The sequence below is a fragment of the Tiliqua scincoides genome, chromosome 4, assembly GCF_035046505.1.
Source record: "Tiliqua scincoides isolate rTilSci1 chromosome 4, rTilSci1.hap2, whole genome shotgun sequence".
In the NCBI taxonomy this organism is placed as follows: domain Eukaryota; kingdom Metazoa; phylum Chordata; class Lepidosauria; order Squamata; family Scincidae; genus Tiliqua; species Tiliqua scincoides.
In genome coordinates this window covers 103,802,042-103,827,566 of record NC_089824.1, presented here as the reverse complement: position 1 = coordinate 103,827,566, position 25,525 = coordinate 103,802,042, and the positions used below count along the sequence as shown (strand labels likewise).

At 43.0% G+C, this 25,525-nt stretch overlaps 1 protein-coding gene and 1 pseudogene across 1 annotated transcript in view; both read left to right on the top strand.

Annotated features, from left to right (window-relative positions):
* NRG2 (neuregulin 2) overlaps window positions 1-25,525 on the top strand; it is a 169,741-nt gene that overhangs the window by 106,895 nt on the left and 37,321 nt on the right. Inside the window, exons 3-4 of the mRNA XM_066624953.1 lie at window positions 565-683; window positions 15,287-15,407. Coding sequence (XP_066481050.1) covers window positions 565-683; window positions 15,287-15,407 — 240 coding nt within the window. The remainder of the gene's footprint in view (window positions 1-564; window positions 684-15,286; window positions 15,408-25,525) is intronic.
* LOC136649896 (5S ribosomal RNA) lies at window positions 18,438-18,554 on the top strand (annotated as a pseudogene).

The window sequence follows — 25,525 nt, the reverse complement described above, 5'->3', positions numbered from 1 at the left end:
TCAATGTGGCTTATGCAAACAAACACGTCCCCGTCCCCCCCGGTAATAATGGTTATCATTTATTTGGTACATTTGAGTGCTCCACGTGCTTCATATGACTTATTTTGATGCAACAGTCCTGAAGTTAAATTGTATTATACCTATATTGCAGTTGGAGATCTGAGATGGAATGGTGTGCTTTAGGCAACCTAGTGAGTGCATGGCAAAGGCAAGATTCAGACCAGAAGATATCATAATTTATAACTCACAGCCCGAACCTAACACATAAATTATGATTGCTCTGTATTGGGACCAGTGCTACATAACTTAGTACATGTTGCTTGGAGTTGTGTGGCTGCAACTCCTGTCCTTCCGAAGCTGATAGTGTGGAGTTTTTCATTTTTAGTGCCATATTCAAGGTGTTTGCAAATGCATCAAATACAAGAATTCATCAACAACCAAGTTACACTGACTCTGTAATGCCTGACTGTGAAGTGCCTTTAATATTTCTCCCACCGTAGTACTGGTTACAGCCCACATGTTGTCCTGCTTGTCTCTCTACTGATTCTTTATTTCATTTTACAGAAAAAATTCCAGGCTGCAGTTCAATAAGGTGAGATTGGAAGATGCAGGGGAGTACAGTTGCGAAGCCGAGAATGTGCTGGGCAAGGACACTGTTAGAGGCAGCCTCAGCGTAAGAAGTGGTAAGCTGAGTTTTAAATAGAGCTGAGCTAAAATTATCTATTCATTTCAGTGTTGCTGTAGCTGAAGAACAGTGTTTGGCTGTATATTTGTCTATTTTTCTTTCCAGTTTGGAGTAGTAAACTTAGCTGTGTAAAAGGCTGGTTTTAAGGTTACTGGAAAGTGACTTCTTGAAGTAGCCCATAGAGCATAGCTCAAGGAAGCTCCCAAAACTTTGGCACAAGAGAGATGCGCAATCCCCTGAACGTGTCTGACTAGGCTCAGGGAAGCTCCCAGACCTGACTGAGTTAAACATTTCCAGCTTTCTGATAACTACCTAGAGACCAGTGGCGTCACTAGGGTTTGCGTCACCCAGTGTGGGATGCCAGTACATCACCCCCCCATGCAGTGGGCGGGGCAACACCCCAGGTGGTGGGCGTGGTGATGTACCATCACTCCGCCACCACTGGTTTTTTGGCTGTACCTTTTGATAGAACAAAGATAGAACACATTCTGCATGAAATGACGCATTGATTGATATATAACATGATGGTATTATTCCTCCAAACTGTGATTTTAGTGATTTTGATCTTTAGTGGTGTCACCCCCCCAGGGTGTCAACTTACTAACACCTTATTGCAGCAGTTTTCAAACTTTTAGCACTGGGACCTACTTTTTAGAATGAAAATCTGTCCAAGACCCACCAGAAGTGATGTCATGGTGGAAGTGACATCATCAGGCAAATTAAAATAAATAAGTATAAATAATTAAAGTAAAACAAATAATTAAATAAGCAGAAGCCAGCCCTGTTCTACCAAGGGAATTTCCTCTGTAGCCTGCCTGCAATAACACCCCCCTCCAAAACCAGTAAGGTTTTCAGCCCTACCCAGTGCCCAGTTCAATTTAAGAACTTCTGTTTAAACCAGATCACTGTCAGGATCCACCTGGCTTTGCAAGTCTCAAAAAGGTTCACCTTATCAGCTGAAGCCTCTTTTGATCCTTTTTAGGGGGGGCACCTTCTGGAGCACTTGTTTAGCTCCAGGTGCATAGGATCAGGACCATTCTGGTAGCCTTGCACTCTCCTTCACCTGATCTTTCACACCAGCCAAGGCACGTTTGCTTACTCAAGAGTAAACACAACAGTGAGGCTTAGTTTAGCTTTCCATAGGACTCAATACGTTCATCTGCATGGAGGGAGGGACTTCCTTCTCAGGTGTTTTTGGGGGCTGCATTCATTGGATCAGGACCATTCTGGTGTCTTTGGATTCCTCTCAGCCTGCCCTTTCCGAAGGACTGAGGCAAGTTCACCTACTCGCGAGTAAACGCGCGATACGGCTCACTTTCACTTTCCATAGAGATCCATTCATTTTTTGTTCTCCAGTCTTTTGGCCATAACTTTTGGTAAAAAGGAGATATTTCATTCTGGTTTTCTGCATTGCCTTCTGCTCGAAATTCTGCAGCCAACGGTATATAATATGATGGGGTTACTCCTAACCACCACGATTTTAGCATGTCACCACCAGTGCGCGTCACCCCCCTGTGCATGTCACCTGGTGTGGACCGCACCCTCTGCACCCCCCTAACGACGCCACTGCTTGAGACTCTTTGTCGTGAAGCAGGACATAAATCTCAATCAATGAATCAAAACGGGCAGACTCATCCCCAACCTTTGTGACTCCTAACAGCCCCATCATAGCATGTTCCCAGACCTACCTACCTTCACATGGGCTTGGAAAAGTCTTACCTGATGTGGTGTTCCAAGACTTGTTTAGCTGTTTGACAAAGGATTCTCCCTCATCAAACATGTTCTTCTGACATGAAAATCAAACCATTCTGCTCAGCCCTAGTTTTACGCCTTTTGTTTCAGTGCTAACAGTTTGACTAGTCTGTATGTTGATTGGTTGTTTGCTTGCAACCTTTAATTCTGTTCGAGTATACAGTGAGGCAGCATTTGCTTTCAAAAAATAAGCACTTAAATATTTACTTCCAGTGTCAGATCACTTGACTTACATTTCAAATAAACTTGAAATTTGAATCTGTTTTAAAACTAGGGAAACCAAGGAGAGGGGCTTCTGATGAAAGGTTGTGCTTTTCAGAATAAATATAAGAGTTAGCTGGATTTTTCCCTGGAGACCTTCTGAAATATTGCTATACTGTAATCTTTCTGAGCTGTATCCAGTCGTCTAATTATAGTTGCAGGCCCAGCACCACTATGCTTTTAACTCACCGCCATGCTTTTAACTTCATTTTAATTCATGAAAACACATGACATTCAAGCTGAGATTTATCACACATCCCACCTCACATATTCCCAATATAGGGAGTTACATTAATATGCAACTATATATAATATATCCTTTATTAAAAAAAAATACTTGATAACAAATAATACAAATGAAGTGAATGAACATAAACTCTTGACTTTGCAACCATGGGGCTATATTATTCTAATTTTGGGGGGTCTGCACACAGGGATGAGCTTTGTGGAATGCATAGGTCATCTCATGGAAAGTTCAGGCTTACAGAAACTTTGGATGTGATAAATGCCAGGGCCTGGGAATTTGTAAATCATACTTGAGGATGTTTATGCAAACCTATTAAGTATGAAATATGCAGCAGTTCCAAGGAACTCCTGCTGAATATCTTCTGGAAAGTTTCACAATTGTACAATATTTAAGGCTAGGACAGCCTGGAGGATTTATGTGCCTGATACACAGAGATTGCTATGCTGGCAAGGCATTGGTTGTCTTTTTGCCTGTGACTAACTTGTTAAGGAGTGCTGTATTGAACAGTAAAGCTGAGCAGCTACATAGCTCATTCTTAGGTAGCTCTGCAGTTAGTATTCCCTCTTCTGTGACAATGAGACATTGAAATAGCAGTTGATTTTCAATCTGAACGGTTTCTTGGTACACTGTAATGATCTTCTTTTCCATGGTTCACCTATTTGTCCCCACTTAAATGAACAATCCCAAATGCTTTTTTCCCCTGCGTGGATTGAACAGCAGCTTCTTCAGCATTGTCCACATTGGCTGATTCATGAGCAGCTATCACTGATGAGATGTTCTGCAAAGGCTCATCTCTACTGAATTAGTTCAAGTTTACTGGGAAACTTCATATTTTTTAGCATTAGTAGAGTCCCTGACTTGTCTTTCATGTGAAGTTTCTTTGTTGTGTTCACTGGTATGATACATGACACCAGTGAACTCTTGCATGGTGTTGTTCATTTGTGTTCTTAGAACAAATGATTGAGCGCTGACATGTTACTGTACTTCAGTCATTCTTCTTCCTCTAATCAGACCTCCAGTCGATAGTGGTCCTCATCAATGCCTTACTCAGTTACACAATATCATCTGAGAGATCTAAATGATTGTGCCTCTTCAGCCTAGTAAAGAGGTGCCTGAGGGGGGACATGATTGAGACATACAAAACTATGCATGGGAAGGATAGAGTGAATAGAGAGATGCTCTTTTTCCTCTCACCAGAACCAGGGGACAACCACTAAAATTGAGTGTTGGGAGAGTTAGGACAGACAAAATAAAATATTTCTTTGCTCAGCATGTAGTTGGTCTGTGGAACTCATTGCCACAGGATGTGGTGATGGCATCTGGCCTAGATGCCTTTAAAAGGGGATTGGACAAATTTCTGGAGAAAAAATCCATTATGGGTTACAAGCCACGATGTGTATGTGCAACCTGCTGATTTCAGAAATGGGCTATGTCAGAATGCCAGATGCAAGGAAGGGCACCAGGATGCACATCTCTTGTTGTCTTGTGTGCTGTCTGGGGCGTTTGGTGGGCCACTGTGAGATACAGGAAGCTGAACTAGATGGACATGAAGAGACCTAGTTTCAAGACTTTCAGTTTCTTGCAGATGTACATATACTGTTTGGGTGTACAGGTTGTGAGCTGCTGCTACAAAATATGGAAGCATTTCTCTCAGAGTAAATGAACTTCCTGGTCTCCTGCTTTCTTGGCACTAAGATACTTTCCCAATATGTCTACCATTACCATATTCTGAACCCAAAGAGTGAACTTTACTAGGATTCTTCTTTTATTTTGTCTATTCTGTTTTGCTTTTTAATTCCAGGAAGGTTTCCATGACTCATCATCTAGAGTTGCGCCTGACATAACCTTGTTATACAAGAGTTCAGCACTTACAATGAGGTTGCTGCTCTTTTCCAGGACAGGGGCTGTATCATATGCAGCTGATGCTGCATTTTGCCTTCACTTGGCACAGCAGTATCTGATGGCTGTTTTCTCTAGTAGATTAAAATGGAATGGGTAGCTCTAATGCCTCAGCAATCAGGATATTTAGGGCAGCATCACCCACAAGGGTGTGTCCTCTTCTCACTGTTGCTAATGCTATGCTGTTGAGATTATACCCTACCAGCATATATAATTATATATACCAGCATATATAATACCTAATTCTTTTAGTCTGGGACTGTTCATGAGGTGATTATGGATCCCAGGAAGCTCATCTCTGTGTGCAGACTCCTAAAACCTTAGAATTATCTGTCTTGGGTGAACTGTCTTTCAATTTACTGGCTTTGGTGGCAACAGCTTTCTACCATAATAGTTGAGCAAGGGTAACAATTGGTGTGGCAGTGTTCTACTTTGTTTGGGTAGGCTTTGTTTGAGTAGTAAGAAAAGTCAGAGTTGAGTATATGCATGTCACATTAAGGTGATCTATGTCTACCATAGGCAAAAAGAGAGATGCAGACTTGGCTGGGTAGAAATCACTGTGCATCATGTACTTGAGTCCTCCAGACCAGTGGTTCTTAAAGCATTGGTGGCGACGTCTTAAGGCCATTCCCCCTTAAGGGGAGTGGTCCAGGTATAGGTGTCCCACAGCAATTGCAGCACTGTGGGAACCCAGGGGCTTTCCCCTTGTCTGGAGGGTCACACCGAACCCCCCTGCAGACCCCCAATGCTAGAAATCACTCTGTTTGGGGATTGGAGCATATAGTTTTCTGGAAATGTACTCCAATTGCCAAACAGAGCGATTTCTAGCATCAGGGGGCCCACAGAGGGGTCTGTGGGCCTCCTAGACCGTCCCTGAGGCCAGCGCAACCCCCCAGGTAAGGGTTCCTGTGGTTCTGCTTTTGCTGCGGCTCTGTCAGGGCCCCCCCCCGCACCCTCCCCCCACCAAGACTTACAGCAGTCCCAACTTCCTTGTAGGAGTTTGAAAATCACTGCTGCAGATCATCCTAACCTTGAATATTCTGCATGGGTGAAGTGAAGGACTTCTTGGAATCTGCTGCATGTATCATACATTAATGGGTTTGCATAAGTAACCTCAAGTATGACTTACAAATGGATTTGCAGTCTAAGCCTGGACTACCACGCTTAGTGGAAACCCCATCCCAGTTCTTTCCTATTTTTGTGGAGTTTCTCCATGGGAGCAGTTCTCTTGAATCTTACATAGAACTGAAGGTAGTGATAGAAAGTTCAGTTTATGTTCTCATATCTTTCTGCTATCTGCAGTGCATGTAAAGCCACTTCAGAGACTATTTTTTGATCACTTCCACCATGCTTCTGCAAATCTCAAGAGCAGTGGTTCTCACACATTTAGCACCGGGACCCACTTTTTAGAATGAGAATCTATCTGGACACACCAGAAGTGATGTCATGACCAGAAGTGACATCATCAAGCAGGAAAATTTTTAACAATCCTAGGCTGCAATCCTACCCATACTTACCCAGGAGTAAGTCCCATTTACTATCATTGTTAAAATAATATACATAGTAGCTTGTTAAAAGTACAGGTCTGTAACATTTTCCCTAATGCAGTAATATACTATGGTAGCATCAAGTCTAATATATTAAAAATAAAATATTGAAATGAATGGGGACCCACCCGGAATTGGCTCGTGACCCACCTAGTGGGTCCTGACCCACAGTTTGAGAAACACTGCTGTAGAGAGAAATGCTCAAGAAATTATTTCAGGAATAGGCATGGTCAGTAAGTGCTTATTCACCTTTAAGCTGGCACAAGTTTTAAATAATTCAGACCAACAGAGTTCCAGTTATGTTCATGTTACTCAGAGTTAGAACAAAACATGGCATCCCAAAGTGATGGCATTCTCCCATTTTGATTTTGTTAGAATTTATTGATCATGAGATCTTTCTCTATATAAAAAAGTATCACTTGTGTTGTAATTAGTTTGATGTTTACTCTTTTTTCTCTTTCCGTAAATTGACTGGTCTATATCTCAGTGGAACAGCATATGCTTTGTGTGCAAAATGTCCTCAGTTCAATTTCTGTATAAAAAACTCTGGGCAGTGCTGGGAAAGTCCTCTGCCCAAAGCAAAATGAGAGCTGCTACCGAAGTCCTTTTTAACCCCCGCCCATTTTTTATCCAGCTTCTTCAATCCTCATTTTTTGTGCTGTTCTTTTACAATTGCAAAGCATTCCCTCCATTTGTACATAGTTCAAGCTACTAATCTTCTTTCTTCACTAAAAATTTCTGATACTATTTTATTGCCAACTCTAAAGATCTCCACACTGTCCTTGCTATCCTTAGGATGCAATCCAAAGTGCGCCCTAGGCCAGCACATGTTGGGAGGCTGGTGCAGGGAACTTGCATGGCCTCCAGAGGCTGAATGTGGCCCTAGCAGTGCCTGCAGAGGGAAAGTTTGCTGGTGCAGGGGTCTGGAGAGGGCAGGGGTAGGCATTGCAGGGGCACTCTGGGACAAGGGGTGGAGCCAGGATCCGGCATTTAGGCTGGATCCTAACCCTCCCCTCTGAACAGCCCAGCCTAATGCCAGCCTGCTCAGATCTGCGCCACCTCTTTAGGTGGTGCAGATCCAAGTAGCCCCATTCAGGCTGCTACCCAACCTGGGGAAGGGCAGTTGATTCCCGGTGCAGGGTTGCACCGATGCCAGCCCCAAACCTGTTCTGGATACAGTGCAGGCCAGCTGGCCTGTCTGCTCCAGCACAGGATAGGATTGGGCTGTTAAACTTTCAGCTGCCTTTTGATACAGTTACTGATAATTATCCTTTCCTCCTTCATTCCTGTTCCCTCATTAGGTTTTTGCAATGCTGATTTTCTCTGGTTCTCTTCAGATTGCTTGTTCAGTGTCTTCCTTCATGGGGCAGGGGCTCCTTTAGAACCTTTCTCAAGCAACTTGCTGCTTCTCCCTCATATCACTGCAAGAATCTGGCTTTTCTTCTCATCATCTTTGGTCATCTGTTATCTTGGCAACAACAACCTTCTTTGTGGTCTTCTCATACATATAGTACTTGCATCTGGTTGTTCCATCCATGTGACATCCCTGAAATTCCTTCAGTACTAACTGCTCCAAAGCCCTCCATGGAGTGCCCTACCCCAACTTTCTGCCCTTGTATTTCTGCCTGTGACCTTTTTTCTTCCATCTTCATCACTCTTTATTGCCCATAGGTTTCTTGTTCTCTGAAGTAGCTCTCTTCCCTTTATTTATTTATTTATTCATCCATCCATGTGTTTCTATTCTGTCGTTCTACCTCTGAAGAAGCCCCCAAGGCAGCTTAAAACATTTTAAAAAGTAGAATACAGTAATAAAATAAAACTTTCAGGCCAGTGCTGATCTATATAGAAGCCAGTGTTATAAGCTCCCTCTGATCTGGACCTGTCATCTTTCCTCTCCTTGGGGTATGCAGATCTTAAGTAGTTCATGGGAAGGTGGGGAAGGGGCTGCACCAACAGTCCTCTATGCTTGTGCTGTTCTCCGACGGAGCTGATGTTATAAGCTCCTCCTGGCGTGGACATATCATCTTCTTTACTACTTCTTATATCTTAAATTCCCTCTCAGAAGAAGAGGGGAGAGGTGACCGCAAGCAAAACATTTGGTGCCATCTCTCCCTCTGTTTTTAAATATCCCCTCAAAACCCACTTTCTCCACAAAACTTTAGACTTAACCCTATAGTTCTAATCCCCAGCTAAATAAAAAACCTAGCAAACAACATGTTCATTTTATAGTTATACTGAAAGTTTTATTTGAGAATGTTTGGCTTTGAATTTGGGGAAGGTCATGGATTAAAGGTGGGGAAGGCAGTTCTAGTCCCCTCCTGGTTTAGTTTATTTATCCACAATGGAACAGTTCTTACATCCCCTTACCCTGACGAGACCCCCAGCCACCTCCTAACCTGCCCTGGTTACAGTGCCGGCCATGTGGCTTGGTTTTGCCAGCACAGGTTAGGATTGGACTGCTGGTTTACGTCAAAAGTCTGTCATGCTTCCCCAATCATTTGGTTCTTTGGGCTGGTTATCTTTAATGCCTTCCTCTGGATCAGAGACTGGCTTGGTGTGGTGTGGTTAACCTCCTTTCCCGTCATCAACTGACCATAAATTCTAGTTTCTTCCACAGCTAACAAATGTCACTTCCACTCTTCATATTATTTAAAGCGTTTAAAACGTTCACTAAAAAAAATTCACCTCAGGAATCATCCACAATTCAGCTACTTTTGTCCTTCTACTCTCTTCTTGGCCTGATCTCATCCATATTATGTATCATTTTTGTAGAAAAGATTTCTGTTTTTAACCCTGAAAGATAATGGCTCTCTGTTTTTGAAAGACTCCTTGATTTAATTTCTTTACTTGGTTATAAAAATGGTTTAACTAGAGGCCAAGCTGACAAACTACATTCAGAATTTCCTCCGAGGTTCTGTACTCTGCAAGCATTCAGCACTTCTCCCAGCATACACCAACCAAATAACTAACAGTACTGTTATCTTCTGCTCTGCCAAAGGGATATTTTTTCACTACTTTCTTACCTTAATTTCCGTAGGAGCAACGACTGTACCCCAAGTCTTACCTGCTTCAGAATCTAAATTAGTTGTAATGGAAGAAATGTGTAAGTACCCTTTCCCCTAGATTTTTCTTTTTATATTTTATTTGTTTTGGTTTTTATAAAGCATCTCACTTCATATTCTGTTGTCTCCTGACATAACTTCTTCTTTTCTGTAACGTCTCCAAGAAAGGACCATCCCTATTTAAGGATTCTTATTTAAGAAAATTGTTGCTTTGGGGGGATGACCTTAGGAGGCCTTAGGAGTGGACCTCAACAAGTGGGAAACCCTGGCCTCTGAGTGGCCCGCTTGGAGGCAGGCTGTGCAACATGGCCTTTCCCAGTTTGAAGAGACACTTGGCCAACAGTCTGAGGCTAAGAGGCAAAGAAGGAAGGCCCATAGCCAGGGAGACTGGCCAGGGACAGACTGCACTTGCTCCCGGTGTGGAAGGGATTGTCACTCCCGAATCGGCCTTTTCAGCCACACTAGACGCTGTTCCAGAACCACCTTTCAGAGCGCGATACCATAGTCTTTCGAGACTGAAGGTTGCCAACTACTAGGGGGGATGATTTTTGGCAGCAACACTAGGAGACAAAGAAATAACTTCCCCCTTCTGGCACAGTATGATCCTCCCCCCTCCCCAAAGCTGTTTTTAGAGAAAGGCACTCCCAGTGTGAAGCAAAACCATATTCCATGTGTTTATGTTCATGTTCATTTAACCCCTTACTTAATTCCTCACAAGAAGTCACTTTATATTTCTGAGGTTCAAACTTAAGAACATATGTTAAACATAACATAAAAGTAGTATGTAAAACAGATCCATGAACATGTAACTGTACCAACCAGATTTTGTAGCTCATAGTTTTAGACACTTTGATCATTTGTCTTGTCAGTATCAACTCCACTCTCTTGTCCATGAATGGTTTCTTCCGGTATATGAAGGAGGGCTCTCAGTGAGCATGCCAGGGTACACGATCATAGTTATTTTCCAGCCTTATAGAGTTTTGTAGGCTAAATTCACCACCTTGAATTGTGGTGAGCATAAGAGCACAGTCCTAAGGATGCACTCAGCTGGCATTTGTGCCGGCCTGGGAGGGTCACAAACATGCCATAAAGCACTTTTGTGCCTCTGTGTGAGTCAGCTGAGCCGGTGCAGGGATGTGCACTGGCCCATGGAGGCCAAATCCAGCCTCTTCGCCAAGACCGGTAAGTTTGTGCTTGGCCAGCGCGGGGGATGGGGCTGTGGGGAGGACGGGGAGGAGGCGTTTCAGTGCGGGCAGTGGGCTACAGGCGGTCCCATGGGCAGGCAGGTGGGGAGTGGGAGACGGGGCCAGGATCTGGTTGTTATGCCAGATACTAGCCCCGTTCCCAGGCAGTGTTGAGCGGCTCTAGGTTACTCCATTCTGCTTGGATTGACATCACCTCTTTAGGTGGCACAGATCCAAGTAGACCCATTGGGGCTGCTGTACCTCTCCCCAGGGTAAGGAAATTTTTTCCCCTTGCCTCGGTCTGAGCCGCAGTCATCCCAAAACTTGCGTTGGATACAGTGCAAGCCCACTGGCCTGCCTGTTCCAGTGCAAGTAAGGATTGTGCTGTAGGAAACTTACATTAAACCAGACCAATTGACCCATCCAGGACAGCTTTGATTACACTGTCTGGCAGTACTTCTTTAAGTTTCAGGCAGGGGTTTTTCTGAGCCATTACTAGAAGTGTCAGGAATTGAAACCGGGATATTCTGTACACAAAGTGTTCCACCAGTAAGCTATGACCGCTCCCTGGAACTTCTGAATCTTCAAAATGCTTCACATGTATTATCTTGTTGTCTTCCTGGTTGCAACTCAATCGGATAGATAATATTGTTGCACCCTTGTTCCATATGGGGGTTGTGGATGAAAGTAAGTTGCATAAGGCAACACCTCCTACTGAGCGCATGGCAAAGGCAAAATTTGATCAGAAGACTTCCTGAGTTGTTGCTCATGCTTTTAGCAACTATTATACACACTTACATCATGTACTCTTCTTTGTATCTATGCCCAGCTTGCAAGTTGCTTGATGGGTTCCTTATCAGATGGAGCATCTAAACATTAATCATGCATAACCATACACAGAGTATGTTATTCTTGTCTAGCCTTGAACTTACACAATACTATGAATTATTGTTGACAACTATGAATCTCAAAGAAGAGGTTGGAGTCAATGGAAGGTCTCTATAACAACATACATGTGTGGTGATAGATCTACGGAACATAGGCAGGCACAAAAAACTTGAGCTTGCAGTGGGTCTTGAACCTGTGACCTGAAATGACACATTCTCATCTCTGTTTCCTCTTCGGGGGGGGGGGGTAGTGGAGCTCCACCTCCAGGGGGTTTGCAAAGGCAATCAATGTACCAGACTCAACTCAGTAGAGTTGCTGTCACAGTGTCTGTGCTTATTTGGTCACTGAATGGATAACAAATAACAGAAGGAGAGGAAATGCCACTCCTTCTCTTGTTGTCTTCACTCTTGTGTCTACCTTTTCCTTGCGGCCTGCCAGGCTGCCTACAGGAGGGCATACCTTCTATTATGTAGCCTGGAATAGGATCTTCGGGAGTCTTAGATATCAAACCATGTGCTGTGCCACCAAGTCATGCAGCTTTCTTCTAGGAATGGAGTCCAGGTCCCTGTGGGGCTGCCCTTCCTCTAGGGGGTGTTGGCTGGGATGATGCTGTCTTCCAGTATTATGCTGTCTCCTTTACTCACACTTCCCAGCCACTGGTTGTTCCCTCCCTCTGGGGATGGACTAATACCAGCTCTTTGTCTTCCCACTGGTAGACCCTACCTTCCCTGAGTGACTCTAGCTTCCACCTCTCTCCTCCCCTCCTCCAAGATCCCTTATCGCTCTCTGCTGTCTTCCTTGGCTCTTCTCATCCTATCTCTCTGTCCACCTCTCATCTCTTTCTGCTCAGCTTTCTCCTCCATTTCTTCCTCCTCTTATTGCCACTTGAGCCCCACTGGGGACCAGCCATGCACCCACATGACAAAGTGTTGCCTGCCCAGCCTTCCTCCTTGCCAAAGACAGGCAGTGTGCTCCTGACATCAGTGCCTGCTGTACTACTGTGCCCACCCCACTGATGGGCAGTGCCTCATAGGCCACCTCTCATCTGAGACCACATGAGCCATCTCTCAGCTGTTTGGTGAGACCACAGCCTCTCCTCATCACTTAATCTTGCCTCTCAGAGGCTTACACCAACATGTTACTCCCAAATCAAATATCAAATGCTGATTCCTTCTTTGTCTTTTCCCTTCCCATTTTCAGGTAGACTGTTCCCCACCTCAAAGAAACATTTTTATCTGTTTGTTCATCATTTATTGTTGCAATTACAGTATTTTAAAAATCCAGTCAGTTTTTGTACTTGGAAAACTGGTTCCAGAAGGGGCCTGAGATGGCTTCATGCATGACTCAATGGCAAATTAGTGCTGTGCACTGCACATTCAGCTGCAAAACTAAAGGGCAGATTTCCCTTGAGTGCTGACCAGGTACATCTGCCCAAAAAGCAAAGTGCCCTTCCACAGGGGACTCACCACATGTGAGTCTTCTAAGCAACATGTGGATGTCTTATAATAGGAAGATTACACTGATGCATCCCCAAGTGAATACGTAGTTGAACTTTCAGAAACTGTCTGAAATTTTGTGCGTGGTGTTGTGGAACAGCTAGGCATAATGTATTTATAAATTCCACTAATTTCATGTATTTTTACTGTACACATTCTAAAAAGAAATTCTTGATATAGAAAGGACCAGAACATGATCATGCACTTGCCCAAAATTGGGGGGCAGGCTGGGAAATGCTGTGGAGCAACTACGAGTATGTCCCTATGTATGCACAGCTCCTGGAGAAGAGGTTATCTTATCCCATCCTATTCTATCCCATCCTATCCCTATGTATGCACAGCTCCTGGAGAAGAGGCTATCCTATCCCATCCTCCATGATTTTGGTCTTGCCTATCAGCAGGTACCTGCAGGATCAATGAGGCTACTGCACAGATGCATAGAAATAGTGAGAGCTCCTTCTGCGCAGTGCATTGAGAGACTGGATTGGGGCAGGAATATGTTACTTATTCATTCATTTCCACTGTATGTTCTGTATAGCAGGGCTTGATCACATTCTGTAATTATGACTTTTGGTTACATATTTTAACTTGCATGTGGTGTGATGATACATAGTACAGGCATCCCCCATATCCACCAGGGATTCATTCCAGGCCCCTCCTCCACAGTTACAGAAACCATGGATAAGAGGGAGCCTTATCTCAGCAGTCCCTGCACCTGTACCCTTATGCACCCATTACCTTCATTTTTCTTCTTACTGTTGGCACCAAGCAAGCATGCCTCCTCTTTTAACAGAATGCTATAAGCAGACAAGCTTATAGAAAGACAAACAGGCAGGCAGCCTGCATGCTAGAGAGACACAGCCAGAACGTTAACAGGAAGCTTCTACTTCCACTAAACACAAGCAGGCAGGCATCCTGAATGCTAGAGAGACACAGGCAGCATGTTAACAGGAAGCTTCCTGTTAATGTTCTGGCTGTATCTTTCTAGCATTCAGGATGCCTGCCTGCTTCTCTTTCTATAAGCTTTTCTGCTTATAGCATTCTGTTAAAGAAGGAGACATGCTTGCTTGGTGCCAATGGTAAGAAGAAAAATGATGGTAATGGGTGCAGGAGGGTGTAGGTGCAGGTGTTAGTAATAGATGCAGTGTTAGAGGGCTGTGGAGAACCACAGATAATTGAATCCATGGATACCAGAGTCAGTTCAGGCTGCTGGCTCATGGCAGGGTCTGAAAGAAAATGATGCAGTAGCATTACTCAAGCTAAGTGGGTCTGGGGGTGGTCTGTTGCTTTGAGCTTCACAGAGGAAAGATGGGATATAAATCTCATTGATAAATTCTGAACCTTCTCTGAATCTTTGATTACAGGTTATGCTCTGGAACTGCATGTCTCCCTTGTGCAGAAGTCAGGGGAGCTTCTTTATTCCTAGCAGGCTCAGGAAATCTGCAGCTCTCTCTCCCACCTGAGTTTACAAAAAAAAAAAGTTCCCAGTACCAACTAGCAGAGAGGGGCTGGTGTTCAGCACTTAACAAAATTCGTAAAAGGGTACACAAGCACTCCTCTTGAGGTGCCACAAGGAAATGCTTAGTTTTTAAAGAAATTTTTAAAGAAAAAATCCTTGTTCAAAGCGCACAATATGACACAAGCATGAAATTGAAATTGGGTTGGACTCTAGTGGGGTCACAACCACTATCCAATGTGGGCAAGCATTGCCGTCAGAATATCCACTCATGTAACTTACACATTTTCAGGAATTGGGGTGGAAGCAAGGGAATGCATTTTCTCCAAATTACAAAACTTGTAGTTAGAATTCTAGGAGCATAGTGTTCCTTTGCACTGTCCCAAGAAAAGAAAGTTTGATCATATATAATAATCAGGTAATATGGTTACAACTGTTGCACAAAAAAGTCTAGAAAAGTCTTTTGAGTCACCTCTTCTAGAGCCCTTAGCAAACACTATTTATATAGTGTGATTTGTAAACAATTTCTTTCCAGTCATGAGGTCAGGAAATGAAACATGTGATGAGAGGAGCTAAAAAGTATTAAGCATGCTTGATCTTTGAGGAAAGATGAACGCTGAGAAGTGATGGACACTCAAATTGCTTCTCTGGGGAAATTCCTTCAAAGTAACACCCTGTGAGAATAGATGTTATCTGTAGAACTCAACTCATGTGGAATTACATTCAGGATCACAAATCACTATTTGCTGTTCAATCTAGAAATGGTTGCCAAACAAGTACTTAGTAAAAAATCTTATTATTTTTCACAGTAACCACAACTCTCTCCTCTGGACCTGGACATACTAGACAATGCAATGAAACAGTCAAGTCCTATTGTGTCAATGGAGGAGTCTGCTACTACATTGAAGGCATAAATCAGCTGTCCTGCAGGTAAGTGAACAGGTTTCTTTTCTTCAGTACAAAAGAGTTCTTGGAATCCAGCAGGGTAAGTACTGTGTGCAAGAGAAGGAAGAGTGGCATTATCCTGAAGGCAATGGCAGTGGCTAAAAAGAGAAGCAGGTTTAGCTCAAGGCTGGTTTTGGTGACAGGCCCTTTGTCTCCATCATCCTCAGAGTCCTAAGCTTCAGCACTACTGAAGCTTTGATAATCCATTTATGCTGGAGACTTACGGGCGGTCCCTTGTCTGTCTTTTCTGTCTTCCTCATTCTATTCTAGCTGTAGGAAAAAATGGTCTAGTCCTCATTTCTTCACAGCCTAACTTCACATTTAGAATCATGGCCATCATACTTCCAGGGAAAAAGTCTAGATCAGCATTTCTCTACCAGTGGTATGTGTACCACCACCTAGGGGTAGTGGTGTCCAGTGGTATGTGTGGCAACCCGGAGACCAACTGCCTAGCAGCAAGACCAGAACACAATGCAACAAACAACGGTGGGAAACTTGACTTAGCGGGCGGAGCTCTAGTGTGTGATTTTCACGCACTTGGAAAAGCCTTCCTGCCCCTTCTTAACCTCCTTCCGCCGTTGGGTGCATCGCATCCTGGTCTTGGTGATGACGTCATTACCAGTTTCTTCCAGTGGTACAGGCGATGGGCCAGCATGCATGAAATGGTATGCAGTAAGTGGAACATTGAGAAATGCTGGTCTAGGTGGTAATAGTCAGACGTTGGTCATGCAAAAGGGTTGCTTATGTTATAATGGATAATGAAACCTGGAGAAACCAAGTAACCCTGGAGTTTCCTTTGATGGGAAAATGAAAATCACAAAATTCAAATGCTTACATGGGAAGAAATGAAATCCTTGAAACACAACTAAGGGCTCAATCCTGGGTTGGCCCTTGGGCTGGTGCAAGTCCCTAGTGCCATCTCAGAAGTGTCACAAACGTGTTCTAAGGCATGTTTGCACCACCGTGAGAGTCAGGGAGGCAGGCACAAGAGTGCATGCTGGCCCCCTCATGCCAGAGTAAGCTCTGGGTCAGGTGATTTCATGCTTGCCTGCCGGTGCAGGGGTCTGGAAGGGTGGGGGGAGGGCGGAACTGGGGCATTCTGAAGCGGGTGGGTAGCAAGAGAGAGGGGTGGAGCCATAATCCAGCACTTAGGCCAGATCCTAACCTCTCTCCCTGGAGGCCCGACCTAGCATGTGGCTGCTCAGATCTGCGCCACCTCTTTATTGATTCTTCTTGCCCCAGGTTGCACCACAGCTAGTCCCAACCCCGCACTGGATAAACAAGTTAGGATTAGGCTGTAGGACAAGTAGCTGTCCAAAAGCTGTCCATTTCTTGTGGCTTTAAGTCATATAGGCAACTATTTAAAACCACATAATACAGGTGCTATTATAGGAATAGGGTGCATTTTATGGATATGTGCTACTAGTGAGGGACCTATGCAAGAAAGGTACTGTGAGCAGAAAGCTGGTTTACCAGAAAAGCCCCCATGGAAAGGACAATGGAGACTGAACCATCTTGAAAGGCTGATAGATCACATTCTTTTGGTAGGACAATAAGCAAGAGCTTTGCTCTCTGACTGTTGCTGCATTTGTACCATGTATAAATATGGTAGAAAAAGAGGTTGGCATTGGTGCCTCATTCATAAGGATTGTCACTGAGCTGTACTTCCATGTATACTTGTCTGCATGTTTAGTTTCTACAGCAGTTTCCAAAAACAAATCCACCTTGTCAGGAGACTGCAAAGTTATTGCTGCTTATTGCCATCTCATCACCATGCATTGGTCACAGAAACTCAGTAGACAGCTGAAGTCAGCTTGCTTCACTTTCTTGGGTTGTAGAAATATTGAAGGACACTTGATTTAACACTATTCCGAATGAGAAATTTGGTAACCCTGCACAGTGACTCAAACAGTCTTTATGTCCTAGTTTCTCTTGGGTCAGGAAGACACAGTCCAAGCGATAGTCATGGGCTGACATTTCAACTCGGCCATTAATTCATTTGATGGATTGGGGTTAAGTGCTACTTAAAAGACCATACATATGAGATTTCGATATCCGTGGGGGATCTGTTCTCAGACCCCCCCCCCCACAGATACTGAAAACTGCTGATAAGCACATCTGTGGTTTTGACCCTTTAAATCCTCTGAAGATGCCTGGAGCTGCATTTTTTTTGGCTATAATGGCCATTCTGAAGCCTTCAGAGTCCACAGGTGGATGCGCGTAGTCTCTGAGGGCTTCAGAGCACAGCTTCAGTCGCCTTTGGAGGATTCAGGTTGAGTCAGATCTATGGATAGATAATCCGTAGATATGGAGGCCCCACCTGTATTCTGTAATATGGAAAGAATAAACAGTGCTGATGTTAATAATAAAGCTTGTGATGATGCAAAGCCAAAAACTTGCTTTGAGCCAGTGGAGTGGGATGATCTTCAAAGGCGATAAATTTGTCTCCATAGCTAAGTGCTGTGTTTTTAACAAGCCTATGCATGTCTACTCACAAGAAGTTCCATTTTGTTTAGTGAGACTAACTCAGAGGAAAGGAGTATTTAGGATTGCAGCCTAACTTATGGTCATTAAAAAGTGGCTGCTGGCCTTTGATATGTGTATCCTAGAGCAGTTGAACAAATGAAATGATGCACCAGGTAATAAAATGGTACTTTAATTAGTTTTATAACAATAGCTTTCCAGTGAAGAACCCGTACTCCAGCAACAGGAAGACAAGCAGGTTTGCTGGAGTAGGTTGACTCCTGCCATGTAAAGAGAAGAGAAAGCAGGGCAGAGAATGTCCAGTTAGCCTTTGTTCAATATGCAGAGCCCAAAAGTTTGGCAAAAGCAGGTTGCAGAAACCAGTGATCATGCAGTTGCAAGCAACATGGTTGGGCCAGATTTCAAATACACTGGGCCCTCGGTATCTGTGGGGAATCCATTCCCAAACCCTTGCTCCTTGTCGCCCTATCAAGAGCAAGTATGGGATAATGGCTAGTGTTGAATTTGGACTTGGGATCTGGATTCAACACACTATTCAATTGTTACCCTGCAGATGCCTGATCTCATCTGAACTTAGAAGCTAAGCAGGGTCAGGCCTGGTTAGTACTTGGATGGGAGACCGCCTGGGAATACCGGGTGCTGTAGGCTTATACCATAGTCTGTCGAGACTGAAGGTTGCCAACCAACCAGCCATAAAGCTCACTGGGTGACCTCGGACAAGCTACTTCCTCACAGTTGGACTTGCTTTCCCCTGTCTAAGAGATGAGAAAACCCAGAAGAGAATCTCTGAATAAATCCCTGTCAAATACCAGATATTGATACAGGCATACAGGCATCATGCTGAATTTATTGTTAGGCTGCCTGCCACGTTACATGGACTACAGCAGTCACAAGCATTGGAAATATTATAGGAAGGGCCCAAGAGACATCATGTCAGTTATAGTCTCATCAGAGGACTTAAGGAGCCAAACTGACTGTCTCCAAACACCACCATCTGATGCTCACACTTGAAGTTTTTGCTAGGTTCAACCAGTGTGGTGGAACCCAAGGGAATACCATGCCCAAGTCAATTACTGAATTTCAGTTGGTGGGCAATTGCCTAAAAAAGTAGGCATTTTTACTTTAATTAGATTAAGATTAAAATATTGTTATATTTAAAGAACAAATGGGAGAGGACAATTGGTTGTTGCATTTTTGATGAAATTGAAAAAACCCAAGGAACTATTTTGATATAAAGGAGCCAATAATATCCCTTAGACACACCAGTGGTTCTCAGATCCTACACACCAGTGGTTCTCAAAAGTGGGACCCACTTTTTAGAATGATAATCTGTTGGGACCCACTGGAAGTGATGTCATTAACCTGTAAGTGATATCATGGTTGAAAGTGATATCATCAAACAGGAAAATTTTTAACACTCCCATACAACAAAATCAAATCTAATTAAGTAAAAGTTTACAATAAAGTATAAATTAAAAAAAATTATTAAAAATAACGAAGAACCCTCCCAAAAAAAAAATTTCCCAAACATTCCAAAGGCTGCAATCCTATCCACACTTGCCAGGGAATAAGCCCCATTGACTACCATTGTTTAAAAGCATATACACAGTAGTTTGTTAAAGTACAGATTTGTAACATTTCCCTAAATATAGTTGCATACCATGATAACATCAAGTCTAATATATTAAAAATAAATTGCACATTGAAATGAATGGAGACCTACCTGAAATTGGCTCACGATCCACCTAGTGGGTCTCGACCAAAAATTTTAGAAACACTGCTATACCCAATTTGCTAGAAGTAAGCCCTGTTGGACACAGTGGGGCTTACTTCTGAACAGACACACATATAACTGCACTGTATCTACTTCAAGAAAAAAAAATTATATCCAATGGAGACAAGAGAGGGGTGGTAGTTTTTTAGAGACAGAAACTATCCCTGATAAATAGGGAGAGTGGTAGAGAGTGCTCTGATGTAAATGCATGTATACCCCTCTAGTTAAGTTATTCAGTTCAAGGAGGCAGTGTCTCTCTTCCTGGAGGGCAGCGAAACACTAAATTTTTTGCCCATGTAAAGTGGCCCCTCCCTTTCAGAGCCATTCATGACTGCAAAAGCAAAGCAGATGCCTTAGCTTTGATTTTGCAGCTGCAAATAACTCTGAAGCGGGAGGGGCCTCTTTACACAGGTGTTCAGGCATCTGAAAAACTTTGCATTTTGGCCCCCTCCAGTGGGCAGTGGGATGTAGGGATACCAGTGGGCAGTGGGATTTAGGGACGAGGAAGGGAGGCAGTCTGCTGTAAAACTGGATTAAGAATTTCACAGAAGAGCATGAGATACTTTCCTTAACTGACTTTATTGAAGTTTTGGAAATAGAAAATCTAGGTGGAACACACAAAGTACTCGTAGTACTACTCCTGAGACACACATTACTCCTGATTCCACTCAACTACAGTTCTCAGAGATCCAAAGAAGACCGCTGTTAAACAAGGAGGCGGATTCAACAATGGTACCTTTTTATTTTTGTTAACCCATTTCTGCCCCGCCTACAGGTGTACACGTTTGATCCTTGTCACATATATGCAATACTGGGCAGAAAGGGCTTTTAATCATACACATAGAAATAGGGAAAATGCTAGCATGACAAACATTGTCCCATTTCTGGGTTGATTTGGAATGGTCATGTGATGCCTGGGGTAGCTGTGTAATATAACCGCACACATGACCTTGTGTATGCATTCAGCTGAGAACTGGGTTTGAGCTGGAAAGGCACCTGCAGGCAATTGAACTAGATTGCTAAATTAGGGGTGTTTTTTGTGTAGTATTGAGTGGACATGGAACCATCCACCAACAGAAAGTGACCAGATTAGGAGGAGTAGATGACGGGTAACAATGTTTACTGAAGCATTTTAAAGCAGTATTCAACAAACCTTAATCTCAGACTACCCAAGCTGGGGAGAAAGTTAAAAAAAATGCAGGTCAGGGGCTGAAAACATGATCACAGCAGTGTTGCAGTTAACAATTTCACATTGGGTTGTTTTTGTGATCAAAATTCATCCAACTGCTGATTTTTCCTCCACTGGTAGGAAAGCAGCTAATCACCCAATTCCACTAGTATTGCAGCTATGTTCAACTTAACCTCCCTCCACGCTGCCTGCACTTTCTGAACAAATACCCAGTACACCAGGACACTGGCTAACAATGCTGGGAAGACTATATTACAGGAGTGACATAGGCACCACTATCTCTACCAGAGCCCATCTTCCCAACCTGCAATATAAATATAACAATGAAATATACTGGTGTGTAATTTTTAAATATGTAATTTTCACACATGCACATGCACACGCACGCACACACAGACGATACTTTTACCTTGAAACAAAATCTAGGTTAGAAATGTATGAATTCTGGTCTCTGTTGCTACTTTTTGTTTCTGGGTGGACATGCTGTTGTCCAATCACATGTATACTCAAATCTTGGATTTCTCTTGTTTTTGATGAGCATCTGTCATTTCCACCCCAAGGGAGACCAAAACAACGGCTTCAAAATTAACCAGGAAGTGACATCACCAAACAGTGGGTATATCACACTAGCCTTTTAAAAAATCTCTATGGCCAGCTACAATAGGGAAAGAAAGCAGGATAACTGTCATTGGCTGGAAGAGTAGAAAATGGAACAGGCTTGTTTCGTATTAACAAAACAATTATTATTAACTGGATAGGATAATGCCTGTATATTTTTCATCATATCTCTACTTCTGCCAAAGCTAGATACATTTTGAAATAAAATCTGGGAATTTAGGCCAGCTGATGGCCCAAATGGGAACTGGGTCGGATGCCCAGAATCCAGAGGAAAACTGAGCCATTTGTCAACCCTATTGGAATCTGAGTTTTGCTTCTTATCTCTGTTCTCAGTGACTAATTTTATAATCCATAACTTGCAGGCATGTTCCAGTACTTGATTCACTAGGTGGGGTTAGAGATTTGTCTAGATGAGGGAATGGGGCAAAACTATTCCTTTTCAGCTCTCCCTTGCTCTCCACTCATGCATTTTGCTTTCTTTGATGCATCTTCTGCACCTTCTCCATCTCTCTGGGTGTGCATATGAAGACACATTTGCTTTAATGTTGTCCTGCATAATCTAAAGGTAAAATTCCTGAATGGCATTGATTGATTTGCCAAGAAAATCATCAAGAAAAGGCCTGGAGTTCTCTGAGAGAGTGCAATGCTTTTGATCACAAGGAAGTTTGTTATTGTTCAGAAAACCACTGCACATTTTAACATCTTTCATTTCCATGTGCATAGAAGATGTTTTAATGTTAATGAAGAATAGAAATGAGTGTTGGCTATCCTGCTTTCCAGCTATTTCATGAAGTCACTGCTTATTAAAGGAGCACGTTTACCTAATCACCTACCTGGAGAGAATCCTTTACAGTGCACTCCTATGCTTTCTTTTAACTAAGTCCTATTAAAATCAATAATAATAACCTATCTATGTCTAAACAAAAATATCCTCTTGAATTCAGTGGGGCTTACTCCCATAGGACTGCAGCCGTAAAGCCATGTAAGTATTTTGTAGGATTGCAGCCTTAGGGCACAATCCTAACCCCTTATGTCAGTACTTTCCAGGACTGGTATAGCAGTGCCAATGGGACATGTGCTGCATCCTGCAGTTGGGTGTCACTCACGGAGGCCTCCTCAAAGTAAGGGAATGTTTGTTCCCTTACCTCAGAGCTGCATTGCCCTTATGTCCGTGCTGGAAAGTACTGAATAAGGGGTTAGGATTATGCCCTAAGTTTGCTTTGGTCTTTTTTGTTTGTACAAATTCATGGTTAATTAATGACTAGTTCAGGCTGAAAGATAATTAGGAGATCTAGACTTCCTCTGCTTCAAAACAAAACAAAAAATTGTGTACAATAGCATGGCCATGATTTGCTAGGGGGTGGGTGGCATGGGAAGAGGATGAAGAGTAGAATTCAGTATTCACTGCATGCCCAGTGAAATGAAAGACAAAACAAATAAGTGAAACAAAACAAACAAATAAGTAAACAAAACAACAAATAAGTAAAAAACACTATGTTACTTGTGTGAAGAAAAATGCTTGCTTTAGGACAGTGGTTCTGTCATTCTGGTGGGTCATTTGGGAACCTGGGAACCAACCTGGGAAGCACTGGCCAATGCCCCTTTAAGGGGCAGGGAGGGAGGAAGGCAGCAACACAATCCCCATGATCACACTGCTGCTGGGGACAGGAGGGAGGTTTTTCACTTACTTGCAGCCAGTGCTGCAGTCCTGTGCCTGCAAAATTCTATAAAAAAAAGGAGAAAATGGGCACTTACGGTTTTGTTGTTTTAAAAAAGTTTTGCAGGCATGGGGAGCCATGTGGAGGGGCCCCCCCCACACTCCCCAGAACTGCAGCACTGGCTGCAGGTGAGTGCGAACCACCCCCTCCTGTCCCCAGCAGCAGCACGATCCTGGGGATCATATTGCTGCCTTCCCCCTTCCCTGCAACGACTTACAGTGCTCCCAACTCTCTTGTAGGAGGTTGGGAAGCACTCTCCATCTCAAAAGCTTGAGCAGCTTATTGGAGGAGGAGATAAGAAATGTCTGGTTGGAAGAGAGGGATTGCAGCTTCCTAACAGTCCTTCCTCTGGCAAGAGATTAGGGCAGTTTGTCCTTCTCCTTGCTTTTGTAGCCCCACAATCAAACTAGCTAACCATTGCAGCAGAATTCTTTCTGAAAGGGAAAGTGAAACAAGCTCCTAGCAGTTCACAGACCAATAGCTAGATTCAGGCTAATCTTCCTCTTGCTAGTATTGGGAGGAAGGAAGTGGGTTATTTTTAGTCATTTTGATATGATATCACTTTCCAATTTCACCTTTTCTTCTCTCACCCTAAATCTAGTCCTGTTGCTTCCTGCCCTCCTGTGAGCATACCTTACATAAATGTTTCATAGTAGATGGGGATTTATCCTAAATGTCTGGTTACAAATGGAAAAAGTACTTGCATTCCTTTCTTAGTACTGGCCTCCTGTATGCTAGGACATTTGATTAGGTCTGAGCTACTATAAATGCTCATATTTTTTCAGTAATGTTTTCAGCAGAGTTCAAAAAGTTCTTCTTTTTCAGCACTTTTATCGCAATGCCTATGAAATGCCCGTCTATTTACTTTGCCTTCTTTTGTACTCTCCCTCTGTCTCTCATTTGACTTCATGTACCCTCAGTGAATCATCACATAGCCAAATCTTATTACAGAAGCTCCCGTACTTAAGAACAGGTTAGGTTCAAGAGGTCTTCTTGTAAGTTGTTTTGTTCTTAAAAGTCCAACATCATTATTATTGGTAGCAAACACACTGTGAAAGATGGAAAAAAATGTATATACAGTAGTGTGCCTATAATACAGTACTCTATATTGTATGGTCTTACCTTGAAAAATAGGCTAATGGGGCTTGCTGGGGCTGGCAGAAATAAGATGGGGAACATTTAGGTATGGGCACTAACACCATCTATGAACATATGACCAGGTATGTTTGTATCTTGAATGTTCTTAAGCTGAACATTCTTAAGTAAGGGAACTTCTGTAGTGGAATGATGGCATACAATTAATGACATGAATATAATTCATGATTCTTCATTAACAGGGATCACAAATTACTAATCCAGGAAGTAGTGCCCTCACTCTCAACTGATCTTTCCTTCAGTGAAATGTCATCATGTAGCCAGGTTTGACTGACTGTGTAGTATCATGACATCACCCCATTCATTGCATAATTGCTGATTGGCCAGGATCCAACATGTGACTAAATAGAAGCAATAATCTGGAGGAAAAAAATAATGGTATCAATGCAGCAACAGCTGGTGAAAATAAGAGCACAGAACAGGATTTTTAAAAGATGAATATTCTTATGATCAAAATATTTGGGGGGGGGGCAATATTTTTCTCTCTTTCACCCAGCATCACTGTTTGGTCATGAAAATGGAAACAGAAGAATATTTGGCATTGCCCCACTTCAGATAGTCTCTGTTTTAGTAGTTATAACCAAGACAGAGAAATTTTAACAGGAAATTGCCTTAGGTACCTGGTCAGGCTTCCTGCAGAAATTTACTTGACTCTTGCCAATTTTGCCTGGGTTTCTTCATATGCTGGACATCAGCTGTCTGGTGATTCTTTTATGCAGCTTTACAGGGATAGCGCCTTAATACAAAATAGCTCTCTCAAAAGATTTGGTGTGATTTGATCATTTATGTTGGTCAGTGATAACTCATTTAGCTGTTCTGTGCCCCTAAAAATGTAAGTCACACTTACCTGACTGGGTGATGTCTGAGACTAGCCTTCTGCCTGAACCAGGGTCTTGCGAGCTTAAAGAGGAAAAGCAGGAATAAGGTTCTGGAGCTTGCTGGAAATGTGGAAGAAATCTTAGAGCTTTAGGCTGCTGCTGTTACTTTGGAACTGACACTGTTCTGGGAAAGAACCTCCTGACTGCTCATTTGCTACCTGCTCAATTTGCATATTTATAATAGATAGCTATTGTACGTGCCATAAGTCTTCAATGCTCTGTTACCCAAAAGAATCTGCAATCCTATACACACTTATTTAGGAATAAGTCCCATTAAACTAAATTGG